The following is a 20,958-nucleotide window of genomic DNA, read 5'->3' as shown; positions in this document are numbered from 1 at the left end:
ACCAATTCACTTGCTTATTAAGGAATTTTTCAAAACAGTTTAACTTGTTCTTGTTTTTATAGCATTTTACAAAATGTCCCAAGTTTTCAAAAATGGGGTTTGTAGTTAAAAACAACTAAACAATGTATAAACAATGAAACCTATGCTGTGTACATGTAAGCACGCAGCAGTTTGTCTGGCTTGGCAAAAACAGTGCTGAATGTTGTTTCACATCTGACGTTCTCAAGTCATTTGTCTTAAATGTGCATACCCAACACTCACACTTACATCTCTGAGTGTCAGACTCTGCTGGAGTTTAGTAAATATTACAATCCCTCACACTGTCAGTATCAGTGGCTTTTTAGCGCTTTTCTGGCTTGGTTAAGGCATCAGTACATGAGACCCTGCTGCTGTGTGATAAAGCTGACCGAAAGAGGTGCACCACAGTCAGTCAGTCAAAGTGTCAGTATCGGTGCCGATACCAATACAATATCAGTTTTGGTGCAACACTAGTTTTCACTGAATCAAATGAAAGATCAAAATAGCAAAGGCAAAGTGCTGGGATTACTGCTGTCTTTATTTGGGTCCATTATGAGTCAGTCACTGCTAGTTGTCCAAAAATGCTACAAAGGAACAGTGAGACTAAATACCTGTGTAAAATATTTGCTCTCGACAATGTAAATGCAGAGGTGCTGAGAGAGCAGAATCTTGATAGTTCATGAACAAACCAATAAAATTCTGAATGAAATTACACAGCTAGTTTGAATTTTGATTTGATTGAACTGAAAGAAGAAGATTTCAGAAATGACACAAAGAAGCGAAAGTAATCTAGGCTACTATCATTACGGCATGAAGAAGCCATAGCTGTGACAAAACAGGACAAATAAAACCCTCTATGTGATTTTTGTATGGCTTGTTTGAGCATGATTAGAGAAGCTGAAAAAGCTGTTCAATCCCAAAGAGGCTGAATATGGAGCACACAGGTGATCAGTTAAAGCTAGTCAGCTGATGGCTGATGGAAGACAAGGTAGCCCGATTCACATAGTGAAGGTCCCTAAGGCCTCTTTCTCCTAATGGAGCAATCTTTAGGCCCTTTCTCTGTCCACTGCAGGGTCTAGTTTGGGATATGGAAAATCTGGAAGCACTGTGCAGTCCACACTGGTCTGGTCCTTTCTAAAAGGCTCCTGCTGGTAGAGTATGTCTGTTATTCCCTGTGGACTCTCCTCTGTTCCCCAGCAGAGAAAGGGCTTCGGAGGAACCAGGAATGTCCGGGTCCCGGCTGGAACCCAGTCCAGGGGGAGGATAATCCATGCCCCTCTCCTGCTCCTCTCCTGGCCCACCCCCAGCAGCGGCAGCAGCGGCAGCAGCACACTCCTCTTTAAAGAGTCGATCGTGCTCCTGTTTCAGCTCCTGGTAGGAGCGGGAGAACATGTGAAAGATGGAAGTGGCTGGGAAGGCCATAATGAGGATGCCGCTTAGGATGCTGCTGAGAGCTACCACCTGGCCAGGGATGCTACGGGGAACCATATCACCATAGCCCACTGTGGTCATTGAGATTATGGCCCACCAGTAGGAGGCGGGGATGCTGCTGAAGTCCTGTGCTCCTGTTAGCTCGCTCTCAGCCAGATGAACCAGTGGTGAAAAGAGTGTGACGGCCACACATAAGAAGAGTAGCAGCAGGCCAAACTCGCGAGTGCTCCTTCGCACGGTCAGCCCCAGTGTCTGCAGGCCCAGTGAGTGGCGTGCCAGCCGCATCACATACAGGATGCGCAGTGCCCGCAGGATGCGCAGCACCAGGCCCAGCTTGTCCAGGTAGCCCTTACCCCCGGCCGGACGTTCATGCTCCATCCCCGGGTCCTCCTCCTCCACAACCAGGGAAACGTAGTAGGGCAGGATGGCCATGGCATCAATGATATTGAGGGGTCCACGCACAAACTCCAGCTTGCTGCGTGCCTGGATGAAGCGCAAAACGAATTCCAGAGAGAACCAGGCCACGCACACTGTCTCCACAATAAACATGTGGTAGCACTTCTGCGAACATTCACCCTGTGAAGAGGCAGAGAGAGAGAGGTGTTTAATTCTTAATTAACTCATTTTGCTAAACTGTCTACCCTTCAACACAATTCTTTCAAAGGGTTACCACATTTGAATGTAAATGAGAGAGATAGTGGCAGAGGGGATCTGGAAGGAGAGATAACATTTAAACAAAAAAGATTGAGGTCAGTCAGGAAAAGGAGAGGGGTCACTAATGGACAGAATGGAGGGATGAGTGAGATAAGGTGAGGGTATAAGATAGACATCACATCATTAATAAAAAGCCTCTGTTTACTTTTGGTATTCAAGTCACATTAGCAGATAAGTCTGGTAGAATCAATTGATTACCCTGGGTCAGAGGTCCATCCGCCTTACTGGGGGGAGTGAACACAGAAGACAAACAGACTACTGTGCCCTCCAACTGCCCTCTCCATAGAAAGCCAATTAAACAGTGAAACGCTAACCCCCTGCAATACGTCAGAAACTGCTCCTCTCACCCCCAGCATCCATCTTTTAACAGACTCTCAACTCTCCCTCCTAACCACTTCATCACTTCTCCCTCTCTAATCCCTCCATCAGGATCACTGCTCTCACATTTCTTTACCGTGCAGTCTCGACCAAGCCACTGCATGTAACATCATTTTTCTTAAACGTGCACAACTGTACTACTCTCTACTCTTTATCATTTATGTATGACAGTTAGAATTTCGGTTCTTAGTGTGGCGATTCATACTGTCAAGATGAGTTTAGCCCATCGTAGAGCCGATTTGTACTATTCATACCAAACCACACGCTTACTCCTCCATATATTGGATACCAGGCATTCTATCATTTTAAACATTCTACTGGCTACCTCACTTTCCTCTCTTTCAGTATATCTTTCTCTGTCATTCATTTATCTTCACTCTCCCTCATTCTCTCTCACCCTTACTGTTCATTTCTTTCTGCAGCATTGCAGAAGCGAATGTGACTGGTGATCAGGACATTATGCATGTGAAAGAAGGCTAACACCTTCCCACTTGTCAGGCTAATTGTCAATTTCTCAGCACTAATGCACTTAGAGTGACCTTATCTCTGTGACTGCTGCTGCAAGAAATGTCAATGACATCTCATTCCACCCACAAGAATCAATCAGCTGCCACCTCAGCCACCTCAGTGCCAACATACTGTCCATATCCCAGTCTCTTACCAAACTGCTGACTAGAGTACTATGGAGATGTCCACCGTTGTATGATTTTGTAATAAATTTGCAATAAATGTTACTGTAAAGCATATCACAGAGGGTCAGCTGAAAGCTGTGCAGGATTGTTTGAAAGAACAAAGAGGTACAACATGGACTTGAGATGAAGTGTGTCATAAAATTGCAATATCTGTGAAGCCATTTGCCAGGGGATTTGTGTGCGTGGTGAGCTCCAGTGAAGGGTACAGTACAAGACAGAGTTCCACTGCAGAACAGTCCTCTAAATTGAAGTGAACTTGGGCTAATGAAATGTGTGGACTGGTTTGCAAATGTGACTGTGGAGTGAGGTGAAGTTATGCAGTAGGCTGAATAATTGAAAGAGTGCTGCTATTCAGGAACATATGCTGTCTTCTCCCTCTGACAATCAGACCTACTCTTTTCATCTGATTATAAATCACACCACCAACTGATTAATAATAACTAAATCAGTCATGTGGCTGAGCAAGAAAGCATACAGTACTGTGCGGAGGTCTGAGTTAATCCTTCGCTTATTTAATTTCAGGTCAAAACAGCCACTAAGTACAAGTTATTCATTTTTCAGGAGATATTACTGAGAAGATTAGTTATAAGATAATCCACTTAAAGGGGAAAGTCAAAAGACAATAAGTGAAAAAAAATTTGTTTCCAAAACTGGAGTTCTAAATTATTAAAAGACAGGTAGCGTTTCTGTACATCCTTCCACTGTTAGAAGACAACTCAACGCGATGAGTCTGAAAGGATGTGTAGCTGTCAAGAAGCTGTTAATGAAAAAGGGAAATAAACAAAAAAGTAAATTTGCAAATCAAGCAAAGATGGTGCTGGTGTATTCAGAACGATGGACTGATAACCCCAGAGTCCAGACATCAGCATCACTAAATGTGTTTGGAATTATTTGGATTGTATCAGAAAATGCAACCATCTTCTAAGACTGAACTTTAGAGATGTGAAAAAATGTCTCTGCACATTACATTAAAAACCTCCTGAAAAGTTAAGAAGTTGTAATGAAGGTATGAATGAAGGAAAAAATGATTTCATATTTAGTTGTTGAGGCTTCTGTGTAAATTTCTGTTAAACGTGTTTTCTTCTTTTTTCTCACTCTGAAAAATTAATAACTTAATAGCTGTTTTGACCAGAAATTCAATAAATGAAGGGTGGTAAACGCTCAAACATATGCACAAACACACCAGATCAAACACATTATTTGTAACAAGGGCAAATAATTCTGCAAGCGTGTTGTGGTAAAGTCAGAGAGACAGATAGAGATTCCTCAGGTACCCTGGGGAGGTATTTCCTTGTGTTCACTGTGTGTTTCTGCATGCAAAGTGAATACTGATGTGGACTACTGATCATGAATGTGATGTGCTGTTTTCTTGTTTAATAAGTCATGACTAAAACATGAATGAGCCAAGAGAAAGACAGAGAATGAGCAGAGGAGAGAGAAATAAAGAATGAAAGTCAGGGTGTGAGCATATGTGTATGTTTGTGTGAGACAGTGTGACAGAAAGAGAAAGGGAGATACAGAGAGAGAGAGAGAGAGAGAGAGTAGATCACTAAGCTCACAAGCACTGCAAGCCTCTATCTTCTTGCCCCTCTGTGATGTTTTACAGCCCGTGGCTTTGCTTCATAACAGAGAAAAGTAGAATGTGTGAATATGGGCTTCTCCCAGCATGCTCGTACATGCCTTGGAAAGTATTGCTGTGATGTGCTCTCTTTTGTACTCTCTTTCACCAAAAAAAAGAAAGAAAGAGAGAAATAAAATAAAATAAACATTAATAAGATGCCCTACAATGCACCAAAACATCAAAAGATGGAAATCCATAAGATGCGGTCTGCTTACGCATATGCACACAAGTAGCACAGCACTAACATTGCTCTGTACTCTGTAGCAAGATTTCCAGTCTTTTCCACTGCAGCCCTTATTCAAACATTGCACCATTGTTATCAGACTACTGTAGCATTATGAGGTACACCCCCCATCTGTCTCTCTCTCTCTCTCTCTCGCTCCCTCTCTCTAAATCATCTTCCATTGTCCATTATCCTCTCTCTCTCTCTCTTTCCAAAATATGTGCTGTTGAACATTTTCTGGGACTGAGTCAACAGACCCACGTCATTCAGATCAGTCCGAGAAAAGACCATAGGTAGGGAATTGTTTAGGTCAGCATATTGCTTTTCTTTGCCTTCTAATCCCTGCACTCCCCTGAGAGCTGGTTGAAAGACATAAAGGATAAAGTGAGTGGAAAAAAATGTGTTCCAGGCAATCAGCCAGGGTGTGTGCAGTGTGGTGTTGGTAAGCCCATATTTGTAAATGACCTTGAGGTCACGGGTGTTGTTTTAGACACAGACGTACACACAGAGCACATTCAGAAACTCTAAGCCATCTGCCCCCTCGCTAATACGCTCATCACTAAGACACACGTCAACCCTGCTACCTAACAGATCAGATGCACATACTATGATGGTTACTCGACCTCTCTCTTTCGCCGTCACACACACGCCCACCAGTGAACACTCAAATTCTGCTCTGTCCCAAATTGAAAGCTTTAATCTGCATAATCCCACAAACTGCAGTGCACTGAATTCGGTCCCTGAATGGCATTTGGTAAGCGTAGCACCAAATGACGTACCTCTCTGTCCAGCACACTAAAGTAAAGGAGCGTCCTCTTTCAGAGTAGCTGAAGTACACGGTGAGCCTCTCAAACTGCCTCAGAATTTTAAACACACACATGTCCATCCCTCTACCTCTCCTGCCCCGAGAGTCTATTGAAACAGACTGAATCTCATTCCTGCAAACAGGCACGCTCTTTCCTCTATAATGGAGAGTAATAGACAGACCTTACCATGGGGGAATGAAGGGATGAGAGAAGAATGAGAAGAGAAAATGAGAATCAGCTGAAATAGAAAGCATGCATGCTTCTTCACAATTGATGCATCTCCTTTATCTGTTCAGTTACCTAGTGGGAAGCCTAAGTTGACCCAAGCCTTCACTGTCTGTGGTATATTCATTAAGTGTGCACCAAAATTTTGGCCACGGAAAATTCTGGTACTTTCGGGTTAAAACAAAGATCAAATAGGCCTACAATGAAGTGTTAAATGTAAGACTTTACAAATAATTGTAATGATAATAAAAATGAGAAACAGTGATTCACAGTGATGTTTTTCTTCGCTCTCCTGCAGCAGTCAGCGTTGACATGTTCAAACTGTTTGAACAGCAGCAGAGTAATGTGTGAAACATTTCACGGTGTCTATGAGGAATATTAGAAAAGTGATTTATAATCTCTGCTCATGTCGAGTATCAAGAGGGGGTACAACACCCAGAAACTTCTCCAGTACCGAAAGGAAAGTCCCTGCTAGCATGCCTACACCCTTAAAAAATATGATCCTCAAGGGTTCTTTAGTTAAGGAAATGGTTCTATTTAGAACCATGAGCTCTGTATAGAACAATTTCCTTTACTAAAACCCATTAAGAAATGTCTTTTTTAAGTGTGGCTATCTGCAGCCTCAATTTATGTAATGCTAAAAAAATAATAATAATAAAAATTCATGCCAGCCCAAGTGCAAATTATAACTAAAAATAACAAGGCTGACGTTCACCAGCTTCTTATTTAAATTTTTCATCCCACTTCAAATGGTAAGAGCACAGCTTTGATTTTCTAACTCTCAAAGATGAAAGCTTTAAGTACTGTTTATCTGATGCTGACAGTTTGGTGGTCTACCAGGTCTTGCATGGTTGTTGCCCAATTTTCTCTCTATATTTTAATAATTTTGAACTCTAGTTTTGGAAACTCCTGTTTTTTCACTTTTTTTACTTTGACTTTTCCATTCCTTATGCTAGTGTATTATCTTGTATCTAATATCTGAAATATCTCATTCAGTCATTTTAGATGCACAAAAGAAAGAAATTGGCAAGGCAGCTTTAAAGGAGAAGGAAAAACCCTAAATTTCAATATAAGTTAATGTAACTATGCAAACGCAAAGTGAGTCAAACTAAGTCATGCAATGTGAGTCATTCTGAACATTTTATACTAGTCCATTTGTCATGCAATTAGACAAAGTGTAAACAGCAGCTGGCATTTTCAAATTATGTAAAAAAAATGGAGATACAAGGTTTTGTTCCAACAGCGACAATATGCTTCCTCCTTTTTTTCTGACACTAAATAATAATAACTTGTAGTCACAGTTTTTCTTGGTTGCTTACACACTGTTATTGCACACTGGCACAAAATTCAGTATATCTGAAGCTCAGGTGTTTTTTTACTTGTGTCAGAGTAGCAAAACTCTGAATTCATTTCTCCACCTCTGATCATAATTTCATGATAATCTCTCACCAAATCATTTTCAAAGATAAATTTGGAAATGAATTACAGAGCTCTGACTGCAACGAGACAAACATTACAGAGCTGTTTTCTACACTCCTGTATCAGAGAGAGATTAAGGAAAAATAATAACAATAATTAAAAGTCACTGTCATTTTCCACATATATACATCAACATTTATTATGAATGCAATGCAAATAGATAGACATGAATGTCTTCTAACATATAATGCATGTATTCATGTTTTGCTTTATGTGGTAAAGCCACACAGTAACATTTTGTATGAACTGGCTAAAACTGCCAGTATTTAGCCAATGAGCTTCAAAACAGCAACAGACACATGCATAAAAAACAGCAACTATGGGTACTGCACTGCTACCTGCTGTACGAAAAAGCAAGCTGAAAGAGGAAGAGAAGAAGGGGAGTGTAGGGACAGATAAGGTGAGCAACAGTAGTTGTAGTTGCTGTGTTGGGCTTGTGTTACCCTCTTGAAATTCCAGTTTGTGTTTTTTTTCTCATGTAAACACTAAAAGACAAATAATAAAGACATCAGTGAATAACCTAGTGCATTTATATGAAGTATTTTCCATACATTTAGCCTGCATGTCTGTGTTATCTGTTTCTCTGTAGTGTGAAAAACCTGATTTGTTGTAGAAATTCATACGATAGCTGTGTTTGGTATTATTATGTGAATATTTCATTTTTAGTGTGCTCACAGTTTTTGTTCATTTTGCTCTCAATATAGTAGAAATTGCTAAATGCGTGTAGTGTTCTGAGAGCAGAGAACACTTTGTCCTGAAATGTGTGTAATCAATCAAGAAAATCTATAATGGCTGTTTTGACTGGAACTGAAATAAAAAGGTGGTCTCTGACTTTTGCACAGTACTGTACACGTTCAAGAGAGAGTGCACATACACTCTATTGTGCATGTTCAACACAAACAGAAACAGGCTTATCTGGTGGGCGGGGCGGAGGAGACACACTGCGCCAGTGCAATGCCTCAATCAGTGTTAGTGCATGGTGGTCTACTGCTAGGTCTGGCAGGGCGCATGGTTGAGCTCTGCTGGGCTGCAGAATTGCATTATGATGAGTAGTCGTGTGTGTATGTGAGTTTGCATGTGTTTATGTGTGTGTTGTGCCTGGAGATGGTGCTGCGAGGGTCTGTCTGCTGAGGGAAGCAGACTTTAGCTTTGAGGCTGGTATAGTTGACTGGGCTTCCACACACTTTACACACACACATGCACAGTGCCCCTCTCACGATTACGTATCCTCCTCACGTTTTCATACAGCTACGCACTACAGAACACAGACAAATCAGCCTTCAAAGCACAGGACAATCCCTGCAGCCTCAAACACCTGCCAAAAAACAGGATCAGTAGCATTCGGCTCTGTTCAGTCAGTCGGCCCTGACGCCTGCCTACATAGACACGCTGGGCTCTGTCCATTTGAATGTGTCCTTAAGGCCATGTTACTGTAAATTTTGTCAGCCAGGTTTATTTCCTCAGCCCAGCAGCAGCTGGTCAGCAGTTAAGGTTTGCCCATATGCCCGCCTTACTGGATATTCTTACTGCAGAATATAACATTGCTGTGGCTAGACATATGTAAGCTAGTATTCAAAAGTCTGGAATCACTTGTCATACACACACACACACACACACGCACACACGCACACACACACACACACACACACACACACACACACACTTTCTAAGCCGCTAATCCTTCTGGGTTGCAGGGGGAGCTGGAGCCTATCCCATCAGTCATTGGCCGAAAGGCAAGAATAGTTCATACAACAACTTAGAATTATTTAAGCAATAGAACACGAGAGGGAGTGTGTTATTGCGATAACACACAACTTCGAGTGTTCTATTGCTTTTATAAACAGTTAAATAATAATGTAAGAAATAAATAAATTGGGCCATGAACGTGGCATTTATTATGTTTTAATGTTAGCAATTCCTTCCGCCAAATTATAGTTCCTTAACAAGCAGTTTGTTGCTATGTCAGAGTAACAAACTCCACTCACTCGCTGCTCAGTATGCTTGCCATTTGAAGTACGGACTGAGCCGTAAAACTACCGCAATATCAAGTTTAGCTCAGTGTGGTCAATTTTTGCTAGATCAATATTAATGTTGTCTTGTTCCAGCCAGTCTGTAAAGCATTTTACAGCCCATTTTGTTTGGCAAATGGTATTCGGATCATTTCTGGCTAATTCCAGGTTGTTTAGGTGTTCTTCTGTCACAGCTGCTGACTGAAAAGCTTTGATAGTTTTGGAATTTAGTTTACTCTCATTTTCAGAGTCTGACCAAATCGGCTGGCGGGCAAATGTGTTTGTGCGTAAAGTAAGAAGTAAAAACATTCAAATTGCATGAGCATCTCCTACAGCTGTCAAAGTCGTTGCTTAGCAACGGCATCTCAGCGGAGTGATACAGTGTTTGTGAAAAAAAACATGCTGTTAGAACGCTTCTCAACCAATCAGCTTGTGTGGCCAGAACTAATTGTTGTATAAATTGAAATATTATAAACTAGACAGAAAATTATTTTTATACGTTTGACTGAACATTGCAAGCATTTTGTCAACAAGCATAAGTTAAATGACTCATTATCTAAATTAATTATAAACTAATTATCTTTTTAAATTACTTATCCGCCTCAATATTTGGTCATCTCGGTCTGAAATATGAGGATTTTTGGATATTAAATCTTCATTCTTGATGTTATACAGTGTGCTCAGCTCATATGTTATTTGCAGCACGTAACCTTAAGTGTTCTTTTGTTTCATACTATAATCCCTGAACATTGTATCAAATGTGCTTTAATACTGGCAATTCTTTCTGCCAAAAAACGTTGCAGCCTTTTGCATTATAAATGGCATGACCTGAAAATCAGGTTCAGCTGAATGTTGTTTTGTTCAAGTCAGTCTGTACAATATTTCATAGCCCATCTTGTTTGTCAAACTGTATTGTTAGTTACAGGGTAATTCTGGTTTGTTTACTTGGTCGCTGTCACAGATGTCGGCCGAAAAGCCTGCTTAGTGTAATGACAGGTTCAGAATTTGATGTAGGCCTGCTGTCACACTTCAATCTGACCAAACAGACTGCAGGTCAACAACGCCGGTTGTAAAAAGCACTATATAAATAAACTTTGACTTGACTTGACTTGACTAGATTAGAACACTTCTCAACCAAACAGATCTACCATTAGAACTAACTGTTGTATCAAGACCTCAACACATCTAAAATTTCTTCCTTTTTTCCCGATTTATTGCTTCCTTCTAATTATCTGAAGCTTGTGAAGTCACACAGGACTAGTATATCAGAATCATTTTATATATTTATCTGCATCAAAATTAGATTTAGATTATTGAAAATGTTAACTTCTAAACAACAGTTTATAAGCACATATACTCCCATGTGCTTCTATAAAGTCTGACTCTTCTTTTTAATCTAGGTCCAGCAGGTTTTCCTCAGAGTGCCGAGTGTTGTTTGGTCAAGCAGCACTTCTCCAGCACTTAAGCCCAGAGAGGCACAGACACTGAACAGTCCCCAGATACCTCCCTGTCTGACCATAAACACCTCAGTGGAAAAAAGAGCTGAGAGATTACAGGATGGTTTCAGGCATTGCACTCTGTTTATGTGTGTGTGTGTGTGTGTGTGTGTGTGTGTGTGTGTGCACATACACTTATTTGTGTTTTTGATAAAAAGAAAGTAGAACGGCAAGAAAATGTGAGGGTCAGAGCAATCGGGACGTTGTGCTTCTGTGTGTGTAAACAGAGCACAAACAAAGAAATTCTGAAGTACTGAAAATGGAGAGAGAAAGATGGAGCAAAGAGGTGAGTGAACAGAGAAGAGAGGGAGGGGACAGTCACTCTGGCTCAGACGCCCAGAGAAATTTAAAGAAACTTGTTTATGCCAACATATGTTATGCACGTCAAATTAACATGCGAAAATTCAGAGGGGAGATAAAGTCAGAGGACATTAAAAATGCACCTTTAATTCTGTGAGATTGGTACTTGTGGCCTGGGACTGCTGATGGATGATGCTGTTTACTTCAGAGTGCATCTCTGCGTTAGGTGCATGAATAATAAGTGTGTGGAGAGTAAAATACATCTAGCAGTATCCTACAGCCCCCCAAACCCACTGCCTGGGCTCCTTTAGATAAACTCCACAATGGCTAATGAGGATCCAAATGCCATTGTGCCCCCCAAATAGCCACTGTCATTGAGAAAGAATGCTGTCCTGGAGTTCGCCATGTGTGAGTGTGTGTGTGTGTGTGTGTGTGTGTGTTCATACAAACAACGTGGAGATGTGGCAGAACAGAGCTGTGATTTTTTATGAGCTTGAATGAGTGCAGATGTTTATGCCCACAGTAGTGAAAAGCACCAAACCAGGACTGGAGTTGACATTCTCACCATGCTGCAAAAGTCCCAAAAGGTCAAGAGCAGTAAAGTTCTACTATATCCAAAATGTTACTAGTGCAAGCTTTCTATCCAGTCTAAGTGCAAAAGCTCCATACAGATTTAATCATTTCTACTTATTCTTTATTAAATATATATTTAACTGATCTTTATCCTACTCCTTGTCCATTTTTAAACTTAAACTATGAACTTACCTAAACTTTAATCAAGAGGACTACCATTGTAAAGTGTAACAGTTCATGTTCCCAAAGCAGAAAAATGACACATTGTTCTATTTTAGTTCTGGTTCTCTCAGTGTTCACACTGACATATTTGACATCAAACCGAATTATGTCAACTAAAGTCATATGCAGACAATGTCACAACTGATAGAGCATATTTTATGATGTCCATCTGGTGATCTTTCAGAGCCATGCTGTACTCTGGTCTAATTAAGCTTGTAGATTTTACGTATGTCTTGTTTTATCCTTTTCTTGCCATGTTCCCATGTCCATGGCATGACACAAAGCAAAATCACTGTAACACATGGCCTGAAGTGGGTTACTGCTTTTACAGTGAAAACTTGGAGCAGAAACTCATAATAAAATTAAGGTTTGCAGTGACGTGTGTATATCAAGTTTTTACAGCAGTGTCAAATTTGCCTCAGTCAGAACCAAAATTATCCGTTTGTATAATGATCAATTCAGAGATCTCAAAGAGGTGGTAAAATGCATCTACATGTGAAAAACTGTGTAAGAAATTCCTCTGTTGCACACAGAAACGAAGGTCTGCAGGAAGGAGATGATGTTTAGACATCTTTGGTCTGTTTTGCATTCATATTTCAAACAAACTGCACCAGAGTTCGTTTGGAAGCAGACCAAGACTGACCTCCTCAGGGAGTTTCGGTCTGCTTATTTAGTGTGCACTGGGGCCCGGCGGTGTTCTCATTTGTTCTAACGAACCGCACTAACAGGGCATTCGCACCTTGGCTTGTTTTAATCAAAATCACATCTGCCAAGTGTAAACACGCCTTAAGTCTCACATATTGGTCTGAAAGGTCTTCTATTTGCTAATTGCTTTAGAAGGCTGCAAGCCATGCTGTTTCTGTAAGACGCATGGGGCTTCTGGTTAATCTCAACAACTTCAGGTTACAGAAATCAGTGGGTTAATTGAAATTCCTTTCATGTTCACTAGTTTCAGTAGACTAATTGGCATTCAACTCATGGGGGGTATACTTTTTAATAACTCATATATCTCACACATACACCCACACACCCACACACACACGCCCCACTGTAACAGCACTACTAAGTATAGTATGTGTGTCCCTAGATTGAAAGAGCGAGCGCATGCAGGATGCTCCTGGCATGCTAACACTGTCAGCTTGGAGTCCTCTCTGCTGTACTTCAAACAGAGCAGAATTTACACCCACAGCCAGAGAGAGGAGGAGAGAGAGGAAGGGAAGAGAAAGAGTAGCACAAGAAAGAAGCAAAAGAAGAAAGATGGAAAATAAGAGGTGACAACAAGAGGAAAGCATGGGGCAATAAGGAGAAGAACCCAAAAAAGATCAAAGGCCAAAGAGGGCAGAAGCGGTATACAGCAGAGAGAGCATGAATAGAACAGAAAATAAAACATCAAGAAATAAACCTAGATAAAAATAAGAAAGGAGTTAAGACAAGTGGCAAACTAGGAGGGTGAACATCATGGTGGAGCTAGACAGGCAAAAAACAAGAATGAAAAGAGACGAAACAAAGAGAGGAACAGAACGGAGCAAACAATTAGATCGTAAAAGGTCATTCCACTAGTGCCGATTGCTCTCTGTCTATCTCACCTAAGCACCACACGAGATGCATGCAGATTTTAGAACAGTCCTGGGGGACAGAGCCTTAAACCTTTACACCTTATCTGAGAGTCTCAGGACAAACCAACACTGCCTATAACCAGGTGTGCCACATTATTCCTGTCTATAAATGTTTAAAATTTGAACAGCACTGCAGACTCTGGCTGCCCTCGCAAGCCTTTCAAATGGCTTTGATTAATGTCCAGGGAAGTCATTAAAGAGCAAATATAATCCTATTCAAAGCACAGCTACGTCAGACTGGAAAAAGAAGAAAGAAATGCCCCACTCTGTCTTGCTGTTGAGAACACATTTTCTGATATTTCTTCTCTTATCGCTACACATGAATCACTGCACCTGAAGCTACTTTGTTATGAATAGGAATAAAAGCAAACCTACACTAAACCAAAGAGCAGTTCTGCCCACATCAGCATGACTCCCATGGTAGACCTTCTGATCAATATCGCAAGATGGACTAAAGGGGCTAAAAACAAGGTAATTTCTGTTGAAATGCAATAAATGCTCTTACAACTAGAGAGGACACAATACCACTTGTTCTTTTTTCTGATATCAATACTGAAACCTTACGTATGGGCCGAAACAGATCCCATATCTTTTCTTTAAAGAAATACTATGCTTTAAAATATTTTATTTATTTTAGTTATTTTTTAAATGAAGCACTTGAGGAGGAAATAAAAGTAGGGCACCATGATCAAACTACTCAAACACTCTACTACCCCAAAGGACGAAACACAAAGCTAACAACATGACATCACACACTGTGACTGTGTGTCATTTTAGGTGAAATTTGTTATAGGATTGGATCGGATTCATTCTTTTTCACCATCTGATATCTGATCCAGCATTTTCTGCTGATATTGGCCCAATACTGATAGCCATTAATATCGATATGCCTATCTCTACTTAAAACATATTAGGAAAATGCAGGTCACATCTGATCAGGTAAACACATCTGCATGTACAGCGAATCCGTCATCGACAGGTCTTTTGAGCTTATGGCCATATGAAAGTGCATGCTGGACTTGCAGGTCTGTTGAACTGTTTGGGTCTGAGCTATGAACGGCACTCTAATAAGCCTGTGGCCTGTTTGTCTTTATTCAGCATATTTGTCTTTCAGCTTATAGTGGGTTTACAAAGTCAGGCACCATTTATACCCTGTAGACGGGTGTGTTTGCTTTACTCAGGGGATTTGCTGCCTCTTCTTCAAAGAACTGCTACACAGCCACCACTAGAATGGTTCATTTAATGATATGCATGTAAACATGCAGACTACAGTAGAATGCCTATCCTGGCACATGATCTACTGTCACTGCACACAAAGAGATCAAAGGAAGGGTCAGGTAGGAGGCAACCTATTACACTCAGAGTGGACCCATACTCATTAGCACACACACACTTCTACATTGAAGTAAACAGTGTTGTATAAGACCCTAGGTGAGCCATGACTGTATCCAGTGACAATAATGGTTACGCACTGAGGACTTAATATGACAACTGTGCTGTTTCCAGCAATACCTGGACAGATGGACTTCCTGTGATACTGAAAATGAGACACTGTTTTGCTTCCACAAACACATCCCCACAGAAAAGAAAGAAAAAAGACGTTCTACAGAAAAAAGACGTTCTGCAGATGAATCATTCACAATGTAAAACATGACCATGAGTTAAACAGCTAAAAAGTCACAGCTGCATGGCTCAGAGTCGTGACCTCCACTGGTCTGTTCTCCCTGGGTGCCAGTCAGGCTAAGTGAATAAGTTATGCGAGCTAGATGCGTGTGTGCATAAGGTCTGAAAGACTGCATGGTAATTTAGCAGCAGAAAAGGCCTGGGTTCTTCCAGCAGACCTGCTGCGTGCCCACTGACATTCTGGAGGTCTTGCAGGAGCCACTTCATTATGCGCTGTGTGTGTTTGCTGACACTGTGGATACCTCGCTGGGCCAGTTCATTACTCTTTGAGTATTTACTGACATAGGGGAGTACTGCCTTCATTATTACCCAGTAGGACTGGCGCATACAGACATAGACATGTGCACAATCACGACAAAGCACGTTTACCTTCTGTACCAGCCAACAAATGTGCTTACTAAGACTGTTTTGAGGACTTTATAAAAGACACACACTGTACACACTGTAGTAAGGAGTGTATATAAGCCTACAAGCTTGTACACTAAGGAGTGTATACAAGCATTTGAGCTCAAATGGATAACATGCCAATGTCTTTATTGGCCATGTGTCTAAACTTGCCACTCGTAAATGATCAAATAAAGGTTATGTAGACAACACTTGAGCATAGCTGTTAATAACTGTTTGACAGAGTTTGATTTTTAATAGCCTAGCCAAGCTGTGGGTTACCTTTAATCTCTTCATTATTTCCATTTGCATATTTCTAAATCCTTGACCAAATACAAGCATTTTTGAGAGACATGAGCGTGGAGGCTTTGGCAGTAAATGATGAGAAAACGAAGCTACAAAAAACTAAACAGGAGTTATATTTCATCTAGGCCAGTAGGCTACCACAGTTGAGTTAATGAACTTAAAAAAGGGCCAGTGACTGTACTCCAGACTAAACGGCAACATGTCTAAGACCTCAGTGTCAGGTTTCAGACTCAAGACAAAAATGCCATTTTTATCCAAAAAATGCAGAACAGCAGGGGAAGAGGGGAGATTTGGCATAGGATTTTATTTACTTCAAAATTTATAATTATAAGTGACTATTTTTACTGGACACTGTGTCCAGCAAGATTTTTTTTACTGAGCTTGCAGAGTTTTACCAGTCAATTACTACCAGCTACGAAAACGGAAATCCTGATATATAGATACACAAAATAAATGGAAAGAAAGCGTACTCACTGTCTCTCTAAAACAAATAAAAAAAGCAAAAGTATTCAAACCAAATTTTAAAGCCAGTTTTAAAGATCTAAATGTGTCTTCATGTGACATGGTTCCCAATCCTTGGCGTACCCTGTCCTGCACTAGTGTTGCCACTATTAATGCAACAATACCGGTACTCGTATCGGTTATCGGCCCAATACTGTGCTTATTTACCTGTACTGATACTCATAAAAATATAACGGTACCAACATCCTATATCACCTGACATCATGTGACATAAGCCTTGTGTACATTGCCTTGCTAATGAACAAACGGCTCTGGCAGTGAACGAGGGTCTGCTTGCACAGAAAAGTGTTGCTGATGCCGTGTCAATCATACACAAAGTCATTGGTCACTTTAAACATGCTGCCTTGGCATATTCCCACCAGGCATACACTGTGTGATTTTCTCCCATTTTTAAACACAAAGAATCACAACCACTTCCCTTCCAATACGAGTGGAGACATGTGGGCTCACAAAACAAAGGTGGAAAAGTCTGAATCTGCTGTACCAAAGTCTATATATGCTGACTTTTTGACTGTTGAATGAAATCGCTTTATTGATAACTGATTGTAGGCAAAGCTGTCTGTTGGGGATGCATTTCGTGTAGCATGGACAGAGCATTTTCGTACAGTGTGAGTATATAAATTGTAGACTTTGTCTATACACGACAATCTATTCAAATGTACAGCTTAAGTCACCAAAGAACAAGATTTCTGAAATCGCAGAGTGTATGTCTGACTTTCTGACTTTATTCTCAATAGGTTACTTAATATCGGAAACTTAATAGTATCGGAATCAGTATCAGCAAGTACTTAAAAACATGTACTCGGTCTGAAAAATGCATCACTAGTTGCCACTGCTTTAACACATCCACTTGTTAATTATCTATTTAGTTGGATCAGGTGTGTTAAAGCAAGGAAAACAAGTAAGCAGAGCAGGGGTACTCCAGGATCAGGTTTGGAAACCACTGCGTTATTAAGCATGTCCTCTACCTGAACTCAACTCCTCTGTAAACCTGTAAGCACGCGAACTCACCCTGTTCTCCTCCTCTCTCAGGTCTGGCATTGTGCTGATGCAAAGGCTGACCACAGTGACTGCCACCATCAGCACTGACAGGCAGGCGAACATCTTCCCTGGCAGGCCCGACTGCGGGTTCTCCACCATGTCCCTCAAGCGGTTCATGAACTTGCGATAGCGTGTCTCCTCCACTGGGGGGCGGATCTGCATGCTGCGGCGCCGACGCTCCTCCTCGCGACGTTCATGCTCGGCCATCTCCTCCAGGCGTGTGTACATCTTGCGCTTGCAGCAGCGCTCCATGTAGGCCATCTCCACACCCCAGTAGGTCAACTCGTCGTGCAGCGAGAGTATGCACATCTCACGCAGCATGCGCAGCTTGCCTGCTGCCAAGAAGTTAAGAATGACGCGGAAAGCGCTGGGGCTCCGGTCAAAGAAGAACTCGCGGCGCGCTTCGTCGTAGTCGTCGCACACACCAGCGATCTCCTCTGGGCTGCTACACATGCGCAGGCGACCCAGGCGTGTCAGGGGGAACTGCTCCAGTGTGCTCCAGGGAAAGGTGTAGCGGTTGCCACCCACGTTGATGAGTGCCTGCAGGCCATGGTCCACAGATAGCAGGTCCTCCGGCCGGTGGAGGAAGCGGGCACGTTGGTAGTACACGCCTTTGATAGTCTCTGTCTCAGGGATCTCTGTGAAGATGCGGTCCAGGCTGCTGTCATCACTGACAGAGAGGTTGCTGAAGTCATGGTTGGCATTACTGATTATGGGCATGGTGGCATCAGAAGAGGAAGCTGGGCAAAGGACGTTAAGCCTTTGTCTAAGAGGAGGTTAGCTTGGGGCCTGGGTGGTGGGAACTGCTGCCTTCATCCAAAGCACAGCACAGCAGATCCCTTATGATGTGGGACAAAATTCATAGGGGAGCCATGCACTCATCATCATTTGGTCACTGCAGGAGACAACTGGGAACATAAATTAAGCACATTACAGATTAAACTGTATTTGCATGAAAAATAAACCTATATAGTAATCTAATTATTACATTATTCTTTTGCACACCATTTGACATGTCATCTGCAAAACCTAAATTTACAGTAGAGGTCTGGAACAGTGTGATTCATGCAGCAGACTTTATCTCAGAAAGCATTTTATGATGATTGCATTGTGTTGCATAACAAAACAGTTTAGATGCAGGCTACTGTAAAGGAAAAACATATTATTACACTACGTGTCCAGAGGTATCCAGACATCTCATTATTAGATCTCATTATTAGATTTCTGGGGAACTTACGTATTAGGGATTAGGGAACTCAGCTTTATGGTGCACCTATTGCTGACACAAAAGTTCAACTGCACACACGCAGCTTGAATAATCTCCTTAGAAAAACACTGGCAAATGAATGGGATGCTCTGAGGCACAAGTTACCATACCCAATGTCAAGTGTCAAGTAGAAGAGTACAAGGCCCCCATCACTCAGCAGTGCAGCAGAAGAACTGCATTCTCTAGAGTGATGGAGCAAAATCCAACACCTCTGGATGAGGTGGAGTGGCATTTGTGATCCAGAACTGGTCATCCAACATCAGTACCTGTCCTCCTGAATACAATCAAAACCTCAGCAATGTTCCAAAATCAACAACAACATCCCAGAAGAGTAGAGGCTGTTATTAAAGCGATGGAGGGAGGACCAAACCCCCTATTACTACCATTGATTTCAGAAGGAAGGCAGGGAGAGCAGGTGTCTACATACTTTTGGACATATAGCGTATAATTAAGGTTTGGAGACTAGGTGGTATTTCATGCATGTTTGAACACAGTCTGCCCAACTGTCTGCAATTTAATTTGAGAATAGGTGTGAATGAAAATGTTCGCAGGTGCCATAGGGGATATCTATGCTGCGATGGAAGGAGAAAGGGAAGATCCAGTTAACCTTTCTGCCCCCTGGAGAGCTCACATATTAGCACCACAAGGGCTTCAGTTCCTAATGTAAATGCTAGATCTGCACTGGGCTTCAGTTAAGTTCTTGCTGTCAAGGTGCTCCATTACGCCGGAGGAAGGGGAGGAGAGAACGATGAAGTATTTATGAACAGGACTGGTGGAAAGAGTATTCCCGTCGGAGCCTCGCCTCGTTGTGTGGAAACTTAATTGGGTGAAGTGTTTGCAGAGTCAACGTTATCACACCAGCACCAGACAGAAAGCTCCGGAGCGCGAATATAATAGATCTGCATTAAAAATGTAAGATTTCTATCATAAAGGCAGCAGGACATAAAGTTGAACTGGAATACGCTGCAACGCAGCGACGTCTGCTGCTGACTTCGCTACAGGGTCTGTTGTCTTTAAACAAGTCTCTAGTTGTTGTGATTAGCACGGATGCTAGATTACATGAGCCATTCACACGTTTTGTTTGCTAAGTTACGCAGGTTCAAAAAATTCTCAAGCAGAAAAGTGGACTTAACTTACATAACCTACCTACTTTGTCGTCAGAATGCTAAAAAGGAGAGAATACCATACAAACGACCAATAAAAATATATATACTCGAGAAAAATGTTAATTTAATACATGGTGCTGCTGTTGCTAACCGATAAAAATTCAAAACTTCCAAATAAAAAGGTTTTTACTAATAGCCTACATCAATAAAATAACAACTGTTTCTAATAGCAGTGAATATGGACTGAACATAACAGCAGCTGAATGCCCAATACACCGTTAACCCCAACGGGATAAGCTCATTATTTTTAAAAGCACAACGTTTATATTAGAACAGATCAGAGAAGAAAAGTCTTCAGCCACCTACCACTGACTGGGCTTTTAGCATAGCCGGTCCTCACTTTTTTCAAAAGGACTTTTCCAGTAAAAAGCTCGCATTTCTCCTCTTACACAGCAGACTTTATGTTCTCGTCATGAGGCTGCCGCTGCGAAACGAGTCTCCGAGGGTAAAGCCGGTGAAACAGTCCTGGCAAAACGAACCGCAGGACACACACGTCCCGTTCCCTCAGTAGCACTGCAAGAAAAAAAAAAGTGCATTTTTTTTCCCACCCGTATTCCGACAAGCCCAGCGCTCCTGCGCTAAGATTGGCTGGCGGCATCCTCCGCGTGCGCTACGATTGGCTAAGTAGTTCATAGAACTTCGCTTAGTTCTAGAACGGCGGGCCGCGCTTGAGTATGAACTACTAGCCAATCGTTGCACAGGGGGCGGGGTTTTGTCAGACTACGGGTGGAAATTAAACAACATAGCGTCCGTTAAAAGAGCGCGCGAGGGACGCTGTAAGTTTAC

At 41.7% G+C, this 20,958-nt stretch overlaps 1 protein-coding gene across 1 annotated transcript; it reads right to left on the bottom strand.

The window, feature by feature from the left end:
• Window positions 1-277: 277 nt before the first annotated feature.
• Window positions 278-20,693, bottom strand: kcng4a (potassium voltage-gated channel, subfamily G, member 4a). Its single transcript, XM_036585749.1, has 3 exons — window positions 20,479-20,693; window positions 17,710-18,647; window positions 278-2,025 (listed from the first exon to the last, which is right to left on the bottom strand). Exons 2-3 carry the CDS (start codon window positions 18,457-18,459, stop codon window positions 1,153-1,155), a joined length of 1,623 nt encoding a protein of 540 aa, XP_036441642.1. The 5' UTR covers window positions 18,460-18,647; window positions 20,479-20,693; the 3' UTR covers window positions 278-1,152.
• Window positions 20,694-20,958: the final 265 nt, after the last annotated feature.

The sequence above is a fragment of the Colossoma macropomum genome, unplaced genomic scaffold (genome assembly GCF_904425465.1).
Source record: "Colossoma macropomum unplaced genomic scaffold, Colossoma_macropomum, whole genome shotgun sequence".
Lineage (NCBI taxonomy): Eukaryota > Metazoa > Chordata > Actinopteri > Characiformes > Serrasalmidae > Colossoma > Colossoma macropomum.
This window is presented reverse-complemented; position numbering and strand designations above follow the sequence as displayed.